The sequence below is a fragment of the Brienomyrus brachyistius genome, chromosome 21 (assembly GCF_023856365.1).
Source record: "Brienomyrus brachyistius isolate T26 chromosome 21, BBRACH_0.4, whole genome shotgun sequence".
Classification (NCBI taxonomy): domain Eukaryota; kingdom Metazoa; phylum Chordata; class Actinopteri; order Osteoglossiformes; family Mormyridae; genus Brienomyrus; species Brienomyrus brachyistius.
In genome coordinates this window covers 2800541-2821010 of record NC_064553.1, presented here as the reverse complement: position 1 = coordinate 2821010, position 20470 = coordinate 2800541, and the positions used below count along the sequence as shown (strand labels likewise).

The window sequence follows — 20470 nt, the reverse complement described above, 5'->3', positions numbered from 1 at the left end:
TATTTCCTTTGAATAACTAGGAAAATTAAAATGAGCTGGGGAGACCCTGTGGCCTGATATCTCCAGGTCTGGAGCTTCAGATGTATGTCTCTATTTTAATATGTTTTCTTTTCCAGGCTGAACAGCTGTAATCTCACAGAGAAATGCTGTGAGGGGCTGGCTTCAGCTCTCAGATCAAACTCCTCACACCTGAGAGAGCTGGACCTGAGTGACAATGACCTGCAGGATTCAGGAGTGAAGCTGGTCTCTGCTGGACTGGGGGATTCACGCTGTAAACTGGAGAAACTGAGGTCAGTATTATGTGGTATTCCACACTGTAAACTGGAGATATCGAGGTCAGTATTACTGGATATTGCAAATTGTAAACCGGAGAATCTGAGGTCATTATTACTGGGTATTCTACACTATAAACTGGAGATACTGAGGTTAGTATTTCGTGTTATTCTGCACTGTAAACTCTAAATATTGATAGTAGTTGTATTGTAAATATGAGTCACATTTACTTAAATGTTATGCCTGCAATGGTGAGATGATCTTATTTATCTGAGAGCTTTTTCCTGTCTCTTTGCAGGCTGTCAGGCTGTAGAGTCACAGAAGAAGGCTGTTCTTCTCTGGCTTCAGCTCTGAGGTCAAACCCCTCACACCTGAGAGAGCTGGATCTGAGCTACAATCACCCAGGAGACTCGGGAGTGAAGCTCCTCTCTGCTGTACTGGAGGATCCCAGCTGTAAACTGGAGAAGCTGAAGTGAGTAGAGTGTATGTCTGTATCTTTGTTACAGACACATGTATGTGAAACAGATACAATAGTTAAATAAATGGATATACCTGTTTGATGTCATTCTGCTTCTCCTATAGTGTGGACCACAGTGGAGAGTGCCGGACCAGACCCGGCGTACAGAAATGTAAGTTTTTTAAAAAAAAAAACTAATATGATTAATTCTCCATTCAGCGTTGTGTATGAACGCGCTACATGACTGCCATTCGCTGAAGGCACTTATATTTTTGGTGGACGGTGGACTGAACACATCAGTTTGCAGCTACTGAACATGAACGTGAACATTGTTCACTCTGGCAACAGTGACCGACTCTCACGCACCAGATTTCATATGTTGATATGAAATTCGATGTATTACAGTGTCCAGTGGTGGAAAGTAACAAAGTAGAATTACTTCAGTACTGTGCTTAAGTACGTTTTTCACATGTCTGGTCTTTAGTAGATTTAGCTGTGGACACTTTTGACTTTTACTGCGTCTTACAGCAAATATTTATACTTTCTACTCTATTGCATTTCTGCTTCGCTTTGCGTTACATTTTTCAGTCACGTTGCTGTTTTTTTTAATCGGATGATGACAGGCAGTTAGTGGTGGGACAGATAATACAGAGATTTCTAAGCTTTACTCATCAAAGTGAAGCCCAGCGACTCCAAGCGGGGAGGAGCATCAGAGGTTTGTAATCCTGTCAGCTCTCAGAAACCCTTATAAACGCACGATAAAACCTCTGGACGTCGTGTGTTTGTGGTTGAATCAATGGTCTATATAAAATGACCACATTTCTTATTACATTTTGGATTATTTACTTGACAAATAAAAGGTACTCGTATTTAGTTTTTTTTCCCTTTTATTTAGAACCTTCCCGGTATGCTATGGGTTTAGTTATCTTCTGGTAACTGATTTGGAGCCCCTCTATGGAGACATAGGGAAGCAGATAATGTTTTGTAATGTCTGCTGGGAGCATCAATATATCACTAAACAACTGGAGATGATAGTTAATAATCTGATTTTCATAAACCTTCTGTGATATCTTAGCTCTTAGGCTCCTATTATTCTTTGGTAATGCTCTGGAAAAGGGTTTCCCTCCCCAGTACTGCAATGGAAAGTCTGATTTGTTTATTTGACAAAAAGGGAAGAAACCCCCAGCAATGTGGAAATTAGATGTGGTACATTGTCGTGTGAAAAGCTGCTCCTGCCTGACAGCTGAAGCATCTATTTAACATAATACAGAAATTTGAAAAGTAGACAAGCCGCTCTACTGGTATCAGTGTGTAAATGCAAGATCTATGTAAAGAAGCCCGTCTGGTTTCCTTTGGCTATTTAACACATTATTAACAATGACGGGGGGTGCAAAGTAGGTCACATTATATATACAATGATCCAATTACTTCTAATCTCATTTTTTGCCACAAGTCAGCACCGTACCAGCCAATAAATCCTACTGATAGTCGGATAGACTCTGTACCTATATACATTATATACCTATTGTGTGTCAGTGTTTTTTTAATGTATAGGGGCATGTGGGCGGGGGGTGGGTCTTCAGTGGTGTTTGTAAATTTAATTTCTAAGCGCTGTATTGGGCATATTTTTGTGAATGGTTTGAAACAAAAAAAAATACATTCTGATACAGCTGGGCGCCTTTAAATGAATTTCACACAAAGAAAAATCCTCCGCGTTTGTTCTTTTTGCGCATGCGGTGAGTGTACGCGTTTCCTTTTTGAGTTTGGTTATTATTGTCCTAAGACGGCACCTGTATTCTCCCCCTAACCGGCGGTGATACCGGCCTCTGCTCAGTCTGGGGTTATCGCTGCTGGGAGGGAGTTCGTATTTTAAAGTAAAAACACTAACTTAATTAATCTCTGGTGTCGACTTTTGTAGTAAATATGTCTGTGGTGAGTGTGTCTGAGGAATGTTGTTGCTCTATAATTTTGTTTACCTTAATTAAGCTGTTAGTTTTGCACGCGCAGCATTTTTGCAGCCGCCGGCTGACATTTCCTGAGGTATTTCACAGAACGGAATTCTCGTTTCGTTAGGGGAAGCTCTGCTGTTTTCCTGTTGTACACACAATAAAATACAGGCTAAAGTGCAGTGCGGACCCAAGCAAGTCTGTCACACAGCGCGAGGGCTACAGGGATATATTGGGGATAAAATGTGTGTATCGGGGCGAGTTCTGTGTCAGTGTGTGAGGTGTGACAGTGATTAAATGGCAGAGATGCCGGTCTGTCTGATGGTATTAATCGCTCTTCCTCCTGCATACAGACTCCTGCCAGCTGACACTGGACCCCAACACAGCACACAAAGGCCTGTCTCTGTCAGGGGGGAACAGGACGGTGAAATGGGGGTCAGACCGGCAGCCATATCCTGATCATCCAGAGAGATTTGATGGCTGGCCCCAAGTTCTGTGCAGAGAGAGTCTGACTGACCGCTGTTACTGGGAGGCTGAGTGGGATGGACATAGAGTTGAAATAGGAGTGACTTATAGAGGAATCGGGAGGAATGGATGGAGTGCTGACTGTCTGCTTGGAGGTAATGACAAGTCATGGATTCTGCACGGTGACCCTGACAGTTACTCTGTCTGGCACAATGATAAACAGACTGACATACCCATACGGCCCTCAGGCTCCCGCAGAGTAGGAGTGTATCTGGACTGGAGGGCTGGTGCTCTGTCCTTCTACAGAGTCTCCTCTGATGGACTGACCCTCCTGCACAGATTCACCTCCTCATTCACTGAGCCCCTCTATCCAGGGTTTGGGGTTTATTATCCAAACTGCTCAGTGTCGTGGTGCATGCTGGGATAGCTCACTGCACACTGGAGGAATCATTTTTACTGTATCACATTGTGACGTGTTACCGCTTCTCCATGGTAAATCTCAGATTTTTTACATGTATAACCTTTTTTACTCTGAAGTGTGACTGATGTATATGTATATTTTATATATTTATGTATTTATTGTATTTTCCTCTCTGCAATGACACTAACGGCCTTCTACTCTATATTGTTCGTCTCCGGATTCCCAAAGCATATCGGAGAAACATAATTAAACAGCAACTCTATGGGGAAATAAAGTTTAATGTTACAACCGAGCATAACTCGCACTATTAGACTAAATCGGCATGTATAATAACCGTTTAACAGGAATAAAATGTTTCCTAACAGTGAACGGCCGTGCCGGAAAACCGACAAGCTAATTAGCAAACGGCCAAACGTCTCTGTCAGCTGATTAAAACACGGGAAAAGATAAAATAACAAATGAACCAAACTCCTAAAGGCGAAATGCCAAAATAAGTCATTTTAAAAAGCAAACCATAAGATTTCCTCCTTATAACAACAATAACAAGGCTGACAAGTTTCATCCAGACTTTGGAGTGAGATTACATTGGGGGTGAAGCGTACGTGTGTCTCACGGCCAAAGCCTGATTTACTTTATATTTTAGTTTCTATTTTTAATCCACACTACTTAGGAATAAGATTATGGGATACAATATGACCCACGATACACTCACATCGGCACTGCAGTAATAAAGATACAGCACTGAACACAATGGAAAGGTGGGGTCTCTGTTCGTCACTCTCCGTCCTCTGGTGACGAGCCCCACGTTCTGCGCTGCACCCCCTGCTGGCCGCTTCTTTGTTTCTCTCCCCTCTGTCTATATAGATGCTGCGCACCTGTTCACTTGGGGGCGGGTCTGTAAGACCTTCCTGGTTAAACCTGAACAAGAGCAGGGGTTGGGGAATAAAGGATTGTGACATCAACTGGACTCAAACTCACTGGCTCCAGTTGACCTGCCAGTCACAGCTGGGTCACTTTGCAGCCATGAACTTACAGAAATGTTCTGTAATTAAGGAAGGATGGAAAAGCACTGTCTGTGTTTAATGAAAAATTGTGTGCTGGAAAAATATTCAGAAATGCTGTGTAAATGTTTGTTTAAATGAAGGTATTCTGGTAAAAGCATTTATCAATTAACAAAAACTTTACTGTATTGTATTGTTTATCTGACTGAAATTCTGAGTCTAGTTAAAGTGATTTTTCCAAAGCTGTGCAGCTGATTCCCTGCATAATGAAGTTCACCCACCTACTCTAATAGGATTACAGTGGGTTTCAACCAGTGGGTCACGGCCCCTTTATTGGAATTCCTGTGTCTGGGGTTTTTGTTTTTTACATTGTTATAATATGCAGACGTAACTAAATGTTATTTTGAAGTAACTAATAAATAGCTACCAACACAACTAGCTCATTATTTTCATAGATTCAAAGCAAATCAAAATGAAGTTTCTCTTTTCACCATATATGGAAGTGGCCAGTGTGTTACATCATTATCATTCAAGAAAACTACACTGTAACTGTAGCAGCTTCATTACAGTTAAGTTACAGTGAGGAAGACGTCTTACACCGTTATTTCTAAATGACAAGTTCTGATTAATCATGTGTTACTCTTCCCCCACAGAGGAATCACAGTCACCCTTCCCTGCAAATGATGCTTATTTGGGTCCCCAAGTGATCCTGGTGAAAATGTTTCTTAACCATCCCTGCTTTTTCCCGGCCAAATAATTTGCTCCAGGATAACCTGTGACAATAATATATAATTGCTAAAAATATGACAATGCTGGTGTTAAACCATGTGCCAATTAAATAAGGCTGCTTGTATCACATTTAATTTACAGTACTTTTGACAAAAGCCAAGAGTTAAAAACACTTAACATCTCTTTTGTTAAAAGATGGAATATGGAATGTTCACCCTTTTGGTTCTCTGGACGCGCTACTGAATGCTGCGCATATTGTTGTGAACCCCGCAACAATTTAAAATTGGCTTAATACTGTCACCTAGTGTTCAATCTATCAAAGTATTTTCTACAAGAAAATATTCATCTTCCAGATGTAGCAAGACATATTATGTACAATGTGCAACAAATCTGATTTTTGAGTTTATTGTTATGTGATGGGCTGCCATGTGTTTCAGTTTTAATACACACTCCGTGAAGTGTTTCTTGTCCAAAACCAAACCCTCTGGATATTGTTATAGAGCTTCAGGAAACAACCAACCAAAGGAAATATGATATGAAATCAAGTGATGCAACTCCTTCCGACCTGCGTGCAGCGATCACCGAACAGAACATTTCAGCCAGATATTCGTCATGTTCTTTGGTATCTCACCATAATCATCAGCAGCTTCTATGGTAGTTTCCGTAGGTCTCACGTGTCACAAAGCTGCCCGTAAATATCGCTTGTTTTGCTCAACCAGCACATCATTTGTGATGTCTAACTTTTTATTTTATTTTAATCATCAGCTCAACTATGTACTGGACGTCGGGAGACCCAAAGATGCCCCACGACCCTAAAGGGTGCCTCACGCGGGCAGATTTTTGGACTTTACTGTCAAAGACATGCAATCTACAGTAAGTTTATTTGTGTATATAAACACACACATTTCCTGAAAACACTTATCCTGTTCAGGATTGCAGGGGGTACAGAGCCAATCCCAGATATAACGATTACTTAATATTATAAAGAGATTAATTAGGGAACATTCATCTCTATTACACGCTGGATCATCAAAAATCAGCAAGATATAGGGCCTACTTGTCACGACTCGGGGAGACACGGAGCGGGGAAACAGGAACTGGTGTCCAAAATCAGGGAACGGAGGGTTTATTTCCAAAACACAGGACAGCAAGGCACACGCAACGTTAATGACGGATCTGGGAAACGGACGAAGGCGTGAACTGATATACACAGAACAATCCGGAAACCACATCAAACAGCTGGGAACAATCAGGGTAGGACACGTGGGTAATGAGGGGGCGTGACACTAATACAGGTGAATAGGGATCTCTTTTCCAATTTGATATACATTCTTACTAACCTTAAAAAAGATAATTATGCACTTATTAGTCATAGAGAATTTAAGAACATAAAATGTTCCCTGCAATTCTGCACACGTAATAATAGGATCTGTGTGAAGCAGGCGCAGCACGGCGATAAACGGGAAGAGTAAATCGTGATTAAGGCCGCGTGTTAATGATTTAAGTAACGTATCATAATTACAATATATATAATTCAGAACGTGCGTTACGACAGAATTCGTCGCCGTCGGAGCTTTTGCTTAGACCGGCTGCGCTGTTGGCGCAAAGCTGATCGTTTCCTTCCGTGAATGAAAGTGAAAGTAATTTAAAGCTGGAGTCGCCATTTTGTCAAGACGCATGCATACGATGCAGGAGTAATTTAAAGACAATTTGTATTTCAAGGTAAGGTTATAGTTAAACGATTCTGCTAATAATAAAATAAGCCAGTGTAACGCACTTACATGCAGTGATTTAATGTGTCAGGAGCGATGGGGAGCTGGATTATTTAGGGCGGCTGCCTTAACGTGGACCCTTCTTATTAAGTCCGTTTATTTTTTTCTCAAATTATGTTTTTTTTTTTTTATTATTATTATTTATGGTGATCTGCTTCAGAATTTTACTTGTAACTGCATGCAATGACTGAGGGGTCCAAAGAGTCAGAATGTCATCAAGGGCACTGAATCAGTACATTACAGCACAGAAAATGAAATACTGACTGTCACTGCTGGCCAATGTACTCAGTAGTGAGACAGTACTAAATACTGCTGGGACAGGATGGAGATTTTCAAGTCTAGGCTTTGACCAGTCAAGAGATATAGGACAGAATGTAGAAACCTGTGGTGACGATGATGATGTAAACTTTGTGGTATATTCAGAACATTGCTATATTGGGGGGGGGGTGTTCTATATAACTGTCAGGGTCGGCACCCTCCCAACGCTGTCCTCTATGTCCTGTCTTTGGCCATTCTGTTCTCCCCCCTCCCTTTTGTAGACCTCAGCCCTTGTGCGTAATCTTGCTCGCTGGGTTTGACGTACAGCTCAGAGGCTGTAACCTCCAGTTGTGGGTTTGAGGCCAGTCTCACCTGTTCTCTGTTTTATTAGTTTTTGTTTCCTAGTGATTTACTTGGTGTATTTTCCTATCTTTATTCTGCTATGCTTTATTAGTTCTCAGTATTATGCTCCTAGTCCCTCTGCTGTTACCCTGGTGTTTGCTGTGTATTCTTAGCCTTTACTGTTTGCTAGGTCCCTTAGTTTAGTGTTGCTGCTTCCACCTGTTTCTCGTTGTTCCTGCGCCTCCCTCGATTGGTTATTTGATTATGTTACGCCTGTCCCTTGTTTTCCCTGCTTTTCTGTGTGTATTTCAGTGCCTGTTTCCTCTCTCTTCTCTAGTCTGGTGTCGTTCATGGCCATGCTGTTGCGTATTAGGAGTTCATGTTGTTGCATAGTCCTGCTCCCTGTGTAACTGGTCCCTGCTGTTATTTAATGGTCTCTTTAGTTGGTTCTTCTTTTTTCCCAGTTTAGTGTTTGACCACTCGTAGTCGCTTTTAATTTGTGCCTTTCCTTAGTGGTCTGCTTAATTTAATAAACCTTGTTTGTTTGGGAGCCACAAGTGCCACACCTACATGCTTTGGATCACTAACGTTCAATCATAAGTATTAAATTGGAACGGAATCCTCAGGAATAACTTTGCTGTCCTTAGGACTTCATGGAAACGTGGGAACAGCAGAAACAGTCTGAGTAAGATGTGATGCATCATTTTAAAAACCAAAACCCGCTGTTTGTGTTAATCAGTGTACTAGGCCCTCACAACCAGCACTGCATAGTTACCAGAGGATTTCACCCAAAAATGGATGCTGACGGTCCCCTGAGTCGCTGACAGGGCTGCTGTGGTACCTAAGACAGCCCTGGGCCTTATTAAATAACTAGCACTGCCATAGTTACATGGTGACTTCATCTAAAAATGGCCAGACTGCCTTTACAGGGTGGGGGACATTTCTTGGGGGCCCCTAAGGCTTGTAATCCACTCATGGATTCATCTTTACATACGGTTTATTCCAATTTTATAAATACAGTACGAAATACAAGATGATTTAAAAATATGCTGCTTAATTGTAGAAGAAAATGGTAATCTTAATTCTGAGTGAAGATAAAACAAAAAAATCTGCAATGTTAGCCAAATAATTCCGGAAGCTACGGGCACAAGGCAGGGAATGAGGGAACGAGGATGGAGCGCCAACCTGATAATTATTCATGTATAACATAATGACACTCGGCACAAACTCCCTGAAATTCGACATTCAGTTACTTCAGTAGGTGTAATATTACATATGGAAGGTGGCAGAGTAACAGACTGGAGACCCCTGTGTGTAAATTCACTGTGAAGTGCTGAGTACTAGATACTGTTTATGTATGTATCTGTTAATCCTTCATGTTCACAGAGGATCCAGCAGGATCTGGTCTGGATCGGCGCAGAAATGGAGGGAGATACTTCTGAAATGGGTCTGTCAGTGAAGCATAAGGAGAGAGCAGCTGCTTCTGAATCGGGTCCCTCAGTGGGTAAAAAAAGGAGAACTGTGAGGTAAGACAGAATTTGTGTGTTTTTGTGCTTATTTACAAACAGACATAAAAACCCTTCCAGCATTTTCAACAGAGGTAGTAATTACAGAGCATCAGGTTTAGCTTAATGTATTTCCTCAAGCCTTCAGTGATTCAGGTCATAGGGGTAGGTGATTTATGTGCATCTATTAAATTTAACGTCCTTCAAAAATCTGTATTTATTTATATTCCCCGGACGACGTCCTCTGCTGCCACCTAGTGCCTGTGCTTCAGTTTCTCAGGAAATCTGTAGTGTGATTTTCTGAATATTCTAAAATAAAGTTTATATTTTTACTCTGGAGTGTGTACAGAAGTCTTTAAAGAGGGAATATGGGCTGTATCAGGAGAAGGTGTACTGCTTTGTGCATCTGAGCGTCCAGGAGTATCTCACTGCTTTTATATGTGTTTCTGTCAAACTCATCAGCTGACCTGCTGAAGACTGCAGTGGATCAGGCATTAAAGAGCAAGAATGGACACTTGGACCTCTACCTGCGCTTCCTACTGGGCCTCTCAACAGACTCCAGTAAGACTCTGTTACAGAGGCTACTGGGACAGACAGGAACCAGCTCACATGACATTGGGGAAAAAAAAGTGACGTTTCCGTTCCCATCCAGTCTGCCCCCCGATCGTGGGCGCGGCATCCTAACCTGCTACAGAAATGGGGGGGGGGGGGGGGGGGGTCTCTATCCAGGGCAGGGATACTCAATCGGCGGACCGCAGCCTGAATCCAGACAAACACATTTTAATCCGGACCGCCCCCTTAGACTCCCCCAGTTGGCAGTTGACCCCCCCCACCCCACTTCCCCCTTTTGGCTTTGAGTCGCTGATATAATTTGACCCTGTGAGAGAGTAACTGACCCCCCTGACCTGGAAGGTTTATTAGTGCTGTGTGAACAGGGCTGCCACCTGTCCTGGTTTTCCTCAGATTTATATATATTTTTTTTTTTTGACCAAAATGAATAATCTTTCCTGGGGTACGAACTGTCCCTGTTTTTTATTATAAAAATGTTTTTTTATTTTTATTAATTGGATTAAGTGAAAGAATTGTGTCCATGTAAACGGGGCCAGTGATTAAGTGGCGGAGATGCCGGTCTGCCTGATGGTATTAATCGCTCTTCCTCCTGCCTACAGACTCCTGCCAGCTGACGCTGGACCCCAACACAGCACACAGATACCTGTCTCTGTCAGGGGGGAACAGGAAGGTGACAGGGGGGGCAGAGAAGCCATATCCTGATCATCCAGAGAGATTTGACCTCCGGCCTCAAGTTCTGTGCAGAGACAGTCTGACTGGCCGCTGTTACTGGGAGACTGAGTGGCATGGAGGTATAAGCCAGCTAGGAGATGGAGCCCGGATCGGAGTGACTTATAAAGGAATCGGGAGGAAATGACAAGTCATGGAGTCTGTGGTGTGATTCTAATAGTTACTCTGCCTGGCACAGTATCTGAAGTGTATCTGGACTGGAGGGCTGGTGCTCTGTCCTTCTACAAAGTCTCCTCTGACGGACTGACCCTCCTGCACAGATTCAACTCCTCATTCACTGAGCCCCTCTATCCAGGGTTTGGGACTTATGATAAATCCATTATGAAAATGCTTTTGCTTGGTGTATGTAGTCTCCCTGTACACCCAAAGTGGATGTGCAGGCTGCGATAGCCCACTGCGCGCTGGAGGAATCATTTTTTCTGTATCGCATTCACAGTGTAACGTGTTGCCGCTTCTCCACAATAAATCTCTGCTTTTTAACATGAATAATCCTTTTTATTCTTAAGTGTGACTGATGTTAGATAAGTTTTTTTTTCTCTGACTAAAATATAAGGAAATGTAATCCTAGTGAGGGGGGGCATAAGGTAACCTACTCCTCTGTATTTGTACATTTTATATATGGATGTTTATATTGTATTTTCCTCTCTACAATGACAAAGACCTTCTACTCTATTCTGTTAATGTCCAGATTCATCGGTGCCCAAAGCATAGCGGAGTAACATAATTAAACAGCAACTCTATGGGGAGATAAATTCACTTTAATGTTACAACTGATCAGAATCTCCCGGAGGATTTCCTGTTTGACCAAGAAGAGCCACAGACGCCTTACAGGAAACCATAAGTGGTGTTTCGTGCTGGGGAGAGCAGGGGTCACAGATAGCTGCAAATTAAACGGTTGGCGCTCTGCAAAGGGTCGGTGTAAAGCGCTAGGGGTGAGGGGGGGTGGACATACTCAAAAGGCGTGTTATCGGGCTCCAGCATGGCCGTCTGCCGGAGGACAACCGGACTGCCCCCCACGCTGATGTCAGCCGGGTAGGTGTTGATGTAATCGGGTGGCGGCCCATCAAACTTATTCATCCTTTCCAGAGTCTGCCGGTGCTGAAACGTACTTCCGGTGGCTGTTGGGTTTAGACACTTCAAAATAAAAGCCTCCCTCCCGTTACAAACCATTTCGCAATTTATATTGTGTTATAATCTCACTTTCTTTTACAAGCTGTACGCCTCTGAACAATATGCTTTGAAACCCACTCAAACGTCACTTATTATATATTACGGCTGGATCTGCCATAGCAGCCACCAATATAAACACATTTTTATGCGCCGAGGAAGTGGAACATAGCACGCTGAGAAATGAAAGAGCTCGTTAAATATCGTAATATAGTGAGAATAATTTGAGTTCTGACCGTCAAATGCATATTCAGAACAGAAAAGTAACAAATAAACGGACTGACTGACTTGTAATCAAAAATGAATTACTTGCGTCTAAAGTTTTTGAGTATTTAGGGAGAGAAGTATTACCAGAGGAACCGGTTATTATAATGGATAAAATATTGTCGCTATTATGAAATTTTGAAGGACTGATTTAGCTAGCAAGATTTAGCTAGAAACGAGCTTTTGATTTACATGTATTTTTACAGTTTTGTTTTTGATCCAGGGCTGTAACGTTTACACCAGGGGCGGGCTGATGGTTGACTTCGTTCTCCTTGTGGGCTTTTTTTTCATGCCCACGCGACACAAGAACGCGCCGGACGATTGGGTCTTACCCAGCACGCACCCGCGCCCGACAGAAGCTCGTGTGCCATTGGATAGGGCCACTCCGATCCCGCAATCCGATTGGATGTTATTTTTCCCCTTTTGCCAGAGACTCCGCCTTTTCCGGTGTGACTCATAAGTGTTGTCGAAGAGACGGGTAGAGAAGATCGACCCCCCCGTACAAAAATACGGCTTACGATGAGTTGGATTATTTACACCAAAATTCTAATCGCAAGAAAAACTCAAAGTTAAGGAGGCTTCCCGATCGATGCGAACCAAGTGCCGCCTCAGACTGTGTTCTGGTCTCCGATTGAGAAGTTCAGCAGATCTGGTGCCCGAAGGAAGCTGAAGAAGCCGTTTTGGTGAGGGCGCCTTTTATGCTGTGTGCACATTACTTTCTAGTGCGCTTAAATGAACGTTTGCTTCAATTCCTGGATGAGATCTTGGTCTAAAAAGAATGATGCAGCCTGCGCCCTCTTACTGATATAACTGACTAGCCGGTTAGTTCATTAAGCCGTAGTTAGACGTCAGCGCGGATTCACATCACCTTGCTTGGATGTCTTTCTAATTAAAAAATGTAACGAAAACCAGCGACATATTGCTTTCCCCCTTACACATACAGTTTCTCTAGTAATTTTCTTGTGAAAGCCGTTCTGTGGCGATAATCCGATCGTGAAGTTACGTGAGCACGTAGCTACCCATCTGTGCCATCATACTGGTCTAGAGATTAATCCAGTTTGCGGATCCGCCACCGTGTGAAGTCATTAGCTGGGTGTCTGATTAACATGCAGTCCGCGTTTGCTGGTAGCATTGCGGTGGGAAAGCTTTGCTTCACGCACATGAAGGGGATACTGCTCATTTCTGGTCTTTGCCGTCTCATAATTCCGAGTCGTATTGCTGCTAGCTTATTTAGTTAACGTTAGCAGTCAGCCTCTGTTCCCTATGATGAATTAATCAAGCAAAATGTATGATGGTGAAATAGTTTTGCCTTTCGCCACCTCCGAGATTTGCATTGAATGAGTTAAGTTGTTTGCATGCAGATCGACAGTCCGTCTGAAGATGAGCTCTCAGCAGTTTCCGCGGTCCGGAGTCCCTCCCCCGGGCCATGGGCAAGCTCCGATTCCCGGGGGCAGCAGCACCATGGTACCGGGAAGTCAGTCAAATCAAGGTATGGTGACAGGTTTAGAAGGGGAGGGGGAAACCTGTCTGCTAATGTGCCAGCAAAGCATGGATGTGTAAGGGCAGGTAGTGTTAATGCTAGCATTAGCTGTAATACTGACTTCCTCCCCACAGGGGGCAGTGAGGAGAGCTGCCGTGACGCTGATCATGGGCCCCGGGAACACCCCCCCAGCGGGGCTGGGAGCCTGCCGTTCAGAGACGAAAAGCAGGAGACGGTGGTCGTCAGGCCCTATCCACAGGTGCAGACCCATGGACAGCCCCTGACCGTGCCCCAGCACCTGCCCATCCAGCCTGGCACGCCTGTCACTGTGTCGGCCCCGCCCACCCACATCACGCAGGCGCTCCCATTGGCCTTCGCTGAGGGGCCTATGAAGGTACTGGCTCAGCTCACGTTTACGATACGTGTCATCACTTGCATCACACCAATTTTTCAGTGTTTGCAAATATGCGTAAATGCAAATAACGACATCTAGCTTAATCGGCATGGGTTTGCCGTGTGTCATTGAGCTAATGAGCGAAAGCTAAAACTCCCGTGCAGTATTCTGTTTACTGCAGGTAGATGTTAACGTAGAATGGCAGCATGCGTGCTCTGATTGGTTAACGTGGGCCCCGAGCCGTCCAATTGGTCACAATGCTGTCCGATTCACCAGTCCACCCTGAAGACGCCCATGCCCAGTCGGCTGATCGCCCCTGCCCCGGCTTCCAACCAGGGCCTCCTCGCTTTGCCCCCCAAGGTGCCGGGTCACGTGACTGTCACCATGGAGAGCAGCATGCCTCAGACGTCGGCGATTCCTGTGGCGACCATCAGCGGGCAGCAGGTGCGACTCCCCTCCCGTGCTCATGGGGGCGCTGTGCTTCAGAGCGCCGCTTCACCGGGCCGGCTTCTCGTTCCAGGGCCATTCCAGTAACCTGCACCACCTGATGGCTGCCAACGTGCAGATTATCCGCAGCAGCACACCTACCCTCCAGATCGGCTCGTCGGCACCACCCCCCCATACCTTCACCTCCCATCTGCCCAGAGGTGAGCTTCTTGGGGGGGTGGCGGGGGTGTTAACACTGTGGCCCCGGATATGATTCGGCTGTGGTTGAGCGTCTCCGTGAGGCGTTGCCGGTAGTGACCATCCCTCCCTCCCACGTCGCCAGGGGCCGCCGCTGCCGCTGTGATGTCCAGCACCAAGGGTCCCACCGTCCTGCGGCCGGCCTCGGGTCCGAGTGCTGGCGCCGGCCAGCCCCCAGTGCAGCACATCATCCACCAGCCCATTCAGGTGCGGTGAGGTGCATCTCTTGTCCGCTTCAGAGAACCTAAGCTTTGACTTTATAAGCTGTGCAGGTTGCTTCAGATCAATAAACAAATGAAGTCACAGGGTGGTAGAGTCTTGTTCCTACAAGTAGGTGGAGCCTCACATTAATTCATTTTCTTTGACCCCCCCCCCCCCAGTCACGCCCAGTCGTGACCACCTCTACACCCGTGCTGCCCACGGTGGTGGCCCCCGTCTCCGCTACCCGAGCCCAGTCCCCTGTCATCACCACGGCAGCCACACATCCGGCGGACATGCTGCAGGGGTCAGTAGGGCTTGGGGTCTTCTACTGCCCCTGTGGTCACATGACAGTGCTGGACTACATTCGTTCAATTTAGATGACTACATGGGATATAAAGTTTAAAGAGACCTACCCTCTTTACACTGTTCATTCCAGCACACGCTGCGGCTGTGTCTGCATCTGTATCCATCACACATAGTCACACTCCACCCATGTGACCCATGCTGCCTTTCCTTCCAGGCGCCCAGGCCTCACTATACACCCCCCCCCGGCCACCATCAGCATCCAGCGGCCGCCCCCCCCCTCGCGACACAGCCACCCGCATCACGCTGCCCTCCCACCCCGCCATGGGCACGCAGAAGCCGCAGGTGCCCCACACCATGGCGCAGGTTCGAGCCCCCGCCTCCTGCCAGCCTGTCGCTTGTCACCTCCTTCCGTTCTGACATCATCCCTTCTCTCCTCGCAGAAGTCTATCTTCAGCACCGTGACTCCCGTCGCCGCGGCGACAGTGGCCCCCATCCTGGCTACCAACACCGTGCCTGCACCCACCACTACCGGTAGGAGCATTCTGACCTTTATCTGACCTTGCAGGAAAATCTGTGCAGTAATTCAGTGGAAATTCTTTGTTTAACGGTGACTAAAAATGCTATTGTGGGTGTAATAAAGCTGTATGCTGTGTTCTGGAATATTTGTGCAAAGGTTATAGAACCATGCCCCCCCCATATGGGGACATTAGGTTGCTGGTTGGCTGCGGGAGGTGGGAATGGCAGTGCCCCCTTCATAAATTCTCCCTTTGTAAATCCCCCCAGGCTCTGTGCCCCATACGCAGATGACCACCAGCAACATCGTCACCATGACGATGGCCTCCCATTCGTCCCACGCCACGGCGGTGACCACCTCCACCATCCCCGTGGGTAAGTGCCTGTCCTCGCTGTGTCTGCGGACCTCTCAGGCCGGGCCAGAGCTTTCGTTAACCCTCTCCATCCCCCCCCCCCCCCCAGCCAAGGTGGTGCCCCAGCCCATCACTCACACCTCCCCCCGCATCCAGTCGGACTACCCTGGAGACCGGGGGAACCTCATTCCCACCCATCGCTCTTCCCCCAATCCGGTCACCATGGAGACCAGAAGCGATAACAGGTGATTGATGGGATATTCAAGACATGTTGAATATTTTAATAATGCTTGATTTACCGGGTGACTCTTGTACTTCATTCATTAGCAGACTTCCAGCACCCTAAATACAGAATCTTGTATTTACCCGAAATAATTGGTAAAGTCGATACAGTCTGTACAATGTGTGCCCCCTACAGGCAGCCCGTGCCACTGCAATTTCAGTACTTCCTGCCCACGTACTCCTCATCCCCCTACCCACTGACGCATACCTACACCCCCATCACCAGCACGGTGTCCACCATCCGCCAGTATCCAGGTACCAGCCCTTCTTGTTTCCTCCTTAACCCCTGTTCTGCCCCCCCCAGTTAATGGCATGTGTCCTCCCCCCTCAGTGACCCCGCAAGCCCCCAGCTCCGCCATGCCACAGCAGACCGGTGTGGGCGTGGCCCCCACCGTCCACCTGAATTCCATGCAGCTGATGACGGTGGACCGCATCGCCCAGATCAGCACACAGGGCATCCAGCCAGCCGCCATGGCAGCGCAGAGCATCCAATCAGCGCCCATCGGGGCTCAGGGACTGCATAACCCCGCCCCCATGGGCACGCAGGGTCTCCAGGCCACACCCATTAGTTCCCAGCAGCCCCAGGCGGAGACCAAGGCCTCGGGTTCGTTAAGCTGCCCCGCGCTGGTTGTGCCCATATGCCCTTAGGGATTTTTTTGCTATTTCTCAGACTCGCTCTTACTGAGACAATGGGAGTTTGACGGCCGTCTGTTGTGGTCGCTTTGTCAGTGGTCCTTGCAGACGGCTCCGCCCTGGTGGCCAACCCCATCGGCAGCACGTTTGGCGCCGCGCCTCCTGTCACCACGGCGGCGCCTACGCACCCTCAGGGCGCCGGGACCCCCACGCTGGTGTCATCCCCCAGACCCAGCATCCTGCGCAAGAAGCCTGCCAATGAGGGGTCGGTATTGTGGGGGGGCGGGTGGCAGGGACCATTCCTCTGGGGGGGTTTGTTGGTAGTGGGTGAGCTCTTAGTTAATGGGGGGTTTTGTTTTTGTTTTTAAAGATCTGCTGTGAGGAAAAATCTGATCCCAGCCCAGCCTAGTGAAGCGACCAGCCCCAGACTGGACAGTGCCATTAGAAGTGCTTCTGGGTCGCCGCGGCCTGCCGGGTGAGTGGGATCAATGGGCCTCCTCCTCCCGTTCTTGGTGTGATGGTCGTTTCCCACTGACGGATCCGCCGACCCACAATGCATCGCAGTAACGTTCGGGGCCTCCTTTCCCCTGTAGAGTGAAGCCCAAGTCCGACATCCACGTCGCCATGGCGCCGCCGGTGGTGACCGCTGTGGACGCCCTGCCAAGCCAGACCGGCGAGCAGCCGCAGCCCCAGCAACAGGCCACGCCCACCCCCGCCCAGCACCCCTCCCAGGCAGTGCCGGCCCTCCTGACCGCGGCCGCACCCCCGTCCCAGTCGGCCGCCGCCCTCTCCGCCATCCCCGCGGCCATGGCAGTGGCCCCGCCCATCCCTGCTTCTATGGCCAACGTCGTGGCTCCGCCCACCCAGCCGGCGGCCAGCAGCACAGCAGCCAGTGCTGCCGTCCCCGAGATCAAGATCAAGCAGGAGGTGGAACCCATGGACACGTCGGTGCCAGGTAACCGCTGCCGGCCCGAATTCCCTCCCCGGGTTGGCTCTCCCCCGCAGTCCAATCTCACGCTGTGCCCTGTTTCTACTCCCCCCCCCCCATCAGTTTCCTCGGTGACACCAGGGGTGGCGGCTGTCCTGCCCCCCGTGGGGAATGCGCTGGGTGTGCCCACGGGCGACGTCATGCCTGGCGCCTCCCCTAGGAAGAAGCCACGCAAGCAGCAGCACGTGATCTCGACAGAGGAGAGCGAGATGGTGGAGACGAACAGCACGGACGAGGAGAAGGCGGCCAGCCGGCCCCTCAGTGTCCGACCTGAAAAGCGAAAGTCTCCCCCCAAGGAGTACATTGGTGGGTGTTGCTGCCGGTTCCTGGGGGCCGGGCGGGGTGGCCCTGTGGTTGGGGCTTGTCTCTTTGGGACGGCTGCTCCCCTCACTGCCCCAGTTTCAGCATTTGTTTCCCTTTTTTTCTGTTTACCTGACTGGTACTTTCTGTCTGAAGCGGCTGGGTGTGTTTCTAGAACAGTCCCGCTTAAATGTCCCTCAAACCAGTAACCCCCTGCTCACGGTTGCTGTGTCTAACCCGGCCTGCAGATGAGGAAGGCGTGCGCTACGTGCCTGTCCGCTCACGCCCCCCAGTCACCCTCCTGCGGCATTACCGCAACCCCTGGAAGGCGGCCTACCATCATTTCCAGAGATACAGCGACATCAGGGTCAAAGGTCAGCCTCCGCACCCCTCACGTCGAGGTCATCATTTAATAATGGCAAAAAATGGCTGATTTCCCCCCCCCCCCCCCCACATTCAGAAGAGAAGAAGGGCACCCTGCAGGATGTGGCCAATCAGAAGGGCATCGCCTGCCGAGCGCAAGGCTGGAAGATTCACCTTTGTGCCGCACAGCTGCTGCAGCTGGTGAGTGATGCTGGGATGGGGCGGGGCCTGACCTTGGGGGCGGGGCCTGACCTTGGGGGTGGGGCCTTAGAACCTGATCAGAGACCTAAAGGTCAGGAGAGTGATTAGGACTCCTTGATCCTTTGCCCTTCTAGACGAGTCTGGAGCACGATGTGTACGGCCGACTCTCCACGCTGCAGGAAGGCCTTTTCCCCAAGAAGAAGGCCGGGGCCGACGACGACCTTCACCGCATCAACGAGCTCATCCAGGTGAGCCCTCGGTGACTCAGAGCTCTGGCTCAGTCTTTCTTTTGATGCTGTGCTTAGTGAGGGAACTTTAATGCGAGTTGTATTAACCCGCACGGAAGGTAGGTGGCAGTAGTGAACAAAGTTGATATCTGGCAATCTTGTCTCCATTTCTCCATCTCAGGGAAACATGCAGCGCTGCAAACTGGTGATGGACCAGATTACGGAGGCCCGCGAGGCGATGATGAAGGTGCTGGACCACAAGGAGCGTGTCCTGAAGCTGCTTAATAAGAATGGCGGGCCCAAGAAGGTGTCCAAGCTAAAGCGCAAGGACAAGGCCTAGGATGGCGGCCCGCCCGCCCGGCCCGGCTCGGCCCGCTTCCCGCCGGGACGGCTGCCGTTCCCCTCCGCTCCGCCCGGCCCGGAGCCGCCCAGGAGGCCCCCTCGCCAAAGGCCTCCAGAACATTTGTGGCTCCGACTGGCCGGTTTGGCGATCTGCGGAGCGATGGTCGTGATTGGAGGGAAACTCCACCTGAGAGCGTATTGGTTTGGAAGCGGCTGGCTGTGCGGATTCGTTGTGCGTTCTGCTTAGACTGCCGCACAGCTTCATTTTACTCTGTGTTGACACAGTCCCAATTCTTTTTCTTTTCTTTTTTTAAATCTCTATCTTAAAATATTCTTGTTGCCAGTGTTCCCCGACCAGTCTCCTTGGCAACACTAGGAGGAATGCCAACAGGGGGCGATGTCACAGTGGCCGGGAGGTTATGGAGACAAATCTAGCTGTGGCTAGAGGGCTGCTCGTAGGGCTGGGGGCTGGGGGCTGGGGGATGCGCCCTGTCAGTGGGAGGCACCAGGAGGGACCTGTAGGCTGCAGGCTGACTGTGTTGTGCCCCCCAGGTCTGCAGTCATGGCTGTCTCTCCCGCCTCTGAAAGCTCCAGGCGTGTGCAGCTTTGACGTTCCTTTGGCACAGTGTTTAGGAGATCGATCGCTTCTGCCCCAATTTACTGTCAGGTCTCAGCCGGAGTATTTTTTATTTTTCTTTTGAATTTCCTTTAACAATCCCAGCAAGCGTTTGATCTCCAGAACCGAAAGCGACATGCATTAACCTTGGGTTCTGAGGAGGTGCGAGTCCAGGGGTATTCCTCGGGTCCACCCACTGCTGTCCGCTGCCAGGAGACGCCCACAGCCTTGGCCTGTTCGGAGCGGGGGCCGTGGGTCTTGGCCGTGATCCGGGTGAGGAATTCCGGCTTTTAAATAGACGATCACCAGTCCTTCCCTTCTCCCGTATTTAGGTGGGAAATCTGGTTACGTAAATTTGGTCTGAGTGAGGAAAACACGTGGACAGAGATGTGAATTAGGTGGTGGTTTGGGGTTTTTTTTTAAGCAAAGTATAAATATATGCAAGACCAGAAAAGACCAAACTGGCAGTTATATGTTATATATAAAGTAGATTTTGTTTTTGTAAAGCAGAATGGCTTCATTCGTACTGCGGTTTTGTTTTTTATTTGATAATGTAGTTTTCTGTTCTGGTTCATTTAGATCTTTTTTTTTATTGAGTGGTTTCAGACGGCTGTTTTTTAATGTACATATGGTTTACTCTGTGTCGTTATCTTGTTTCATTACTGTAGTAAAAACAAAGTGTACATTT

The 20470-nt window shown here is 48.1% G+C and overlaps 2 protein-coding genes and 1 long non-coding RNA gene across 52 annotated transcripts in view; all 3 read left to right on the top strand.

Annotated features, from left to right (window-relative positions):
* LOC125716772 (NACHT, LRR and PYD domains-containing protein 12-like) overlaps nt 1-10957 on the top strand; it is an 80227-nt gene extending 69270 nt beyond the window's left edge. For 44 of the 50 annotated variants that reach the window (XM_048989463.1, XM_048989495.1, XM_048989489.1 and 41 more), the window contains 3 exons: nt 572-745; nt 856-902; nt 3030-3904. In XM_048989463.1, the coding sequence (XP_048845420.1) occupies nt 572-745; nt 856-902; nt 3030-3568 (760 nt within the window). In that variant the 3' untranslated portion in view covers nt 3569-3904. Of the gene's footprint in view, nt 1-571; nt 746-855; nt 903-3029; nt 3905-10338 lie in introns of those variants that run through there. The other 6 variants (XM_048989478.1, XM_048989480.1, XM_048989452.1 and 3 more) reach the window with 6 other exon arrangements.
* On the top strand, nt 6325-9876 carry LOC125716776 (uncharacterized). The gene is made up of 3 exons (XR_007384400.1): nt 6325-7014; nt 9051-9190; nt 9632-9876. It is a non-coding gene; the product is annotated as an uncharacterized LOC125716776 (long non-coding RNA).
* Nucleotides 10958-11419: 462 nt separating the features above from the next.
* On the top strand, nt 11420-20470 carry LOC125716775 (histone deacetylase complex subunit SAP130-like). Its single transcript, XM_048989506.1, is given in 23 exon segments — nt 11420-11500; nt 12123-12582; nt 13261-13388; nt 13514-13773; nt 14050-14217; nt 14294-14420; nt 14543-14664; nt 14838-14962; nt 15179-15233; nt 15235-15327; nt 15405-15495; nt 15748-15852; nt 15940-16075; nt 16249-16367; nt 16444-16716; nt 16842-17010; nt 17116-17220; nt 17339-17700; nt 17797-18039; nt 18282-18407; nt 18494-18597; nt 18732-18845; nt 19006-20470. Coding segments are annotated over 21 exon segments (3165 nt in total). The 5' UTR covers nt 11420-11500; nt 12123-12582; nt 13261-13279; the 3' UTR covers nt 19165-20470.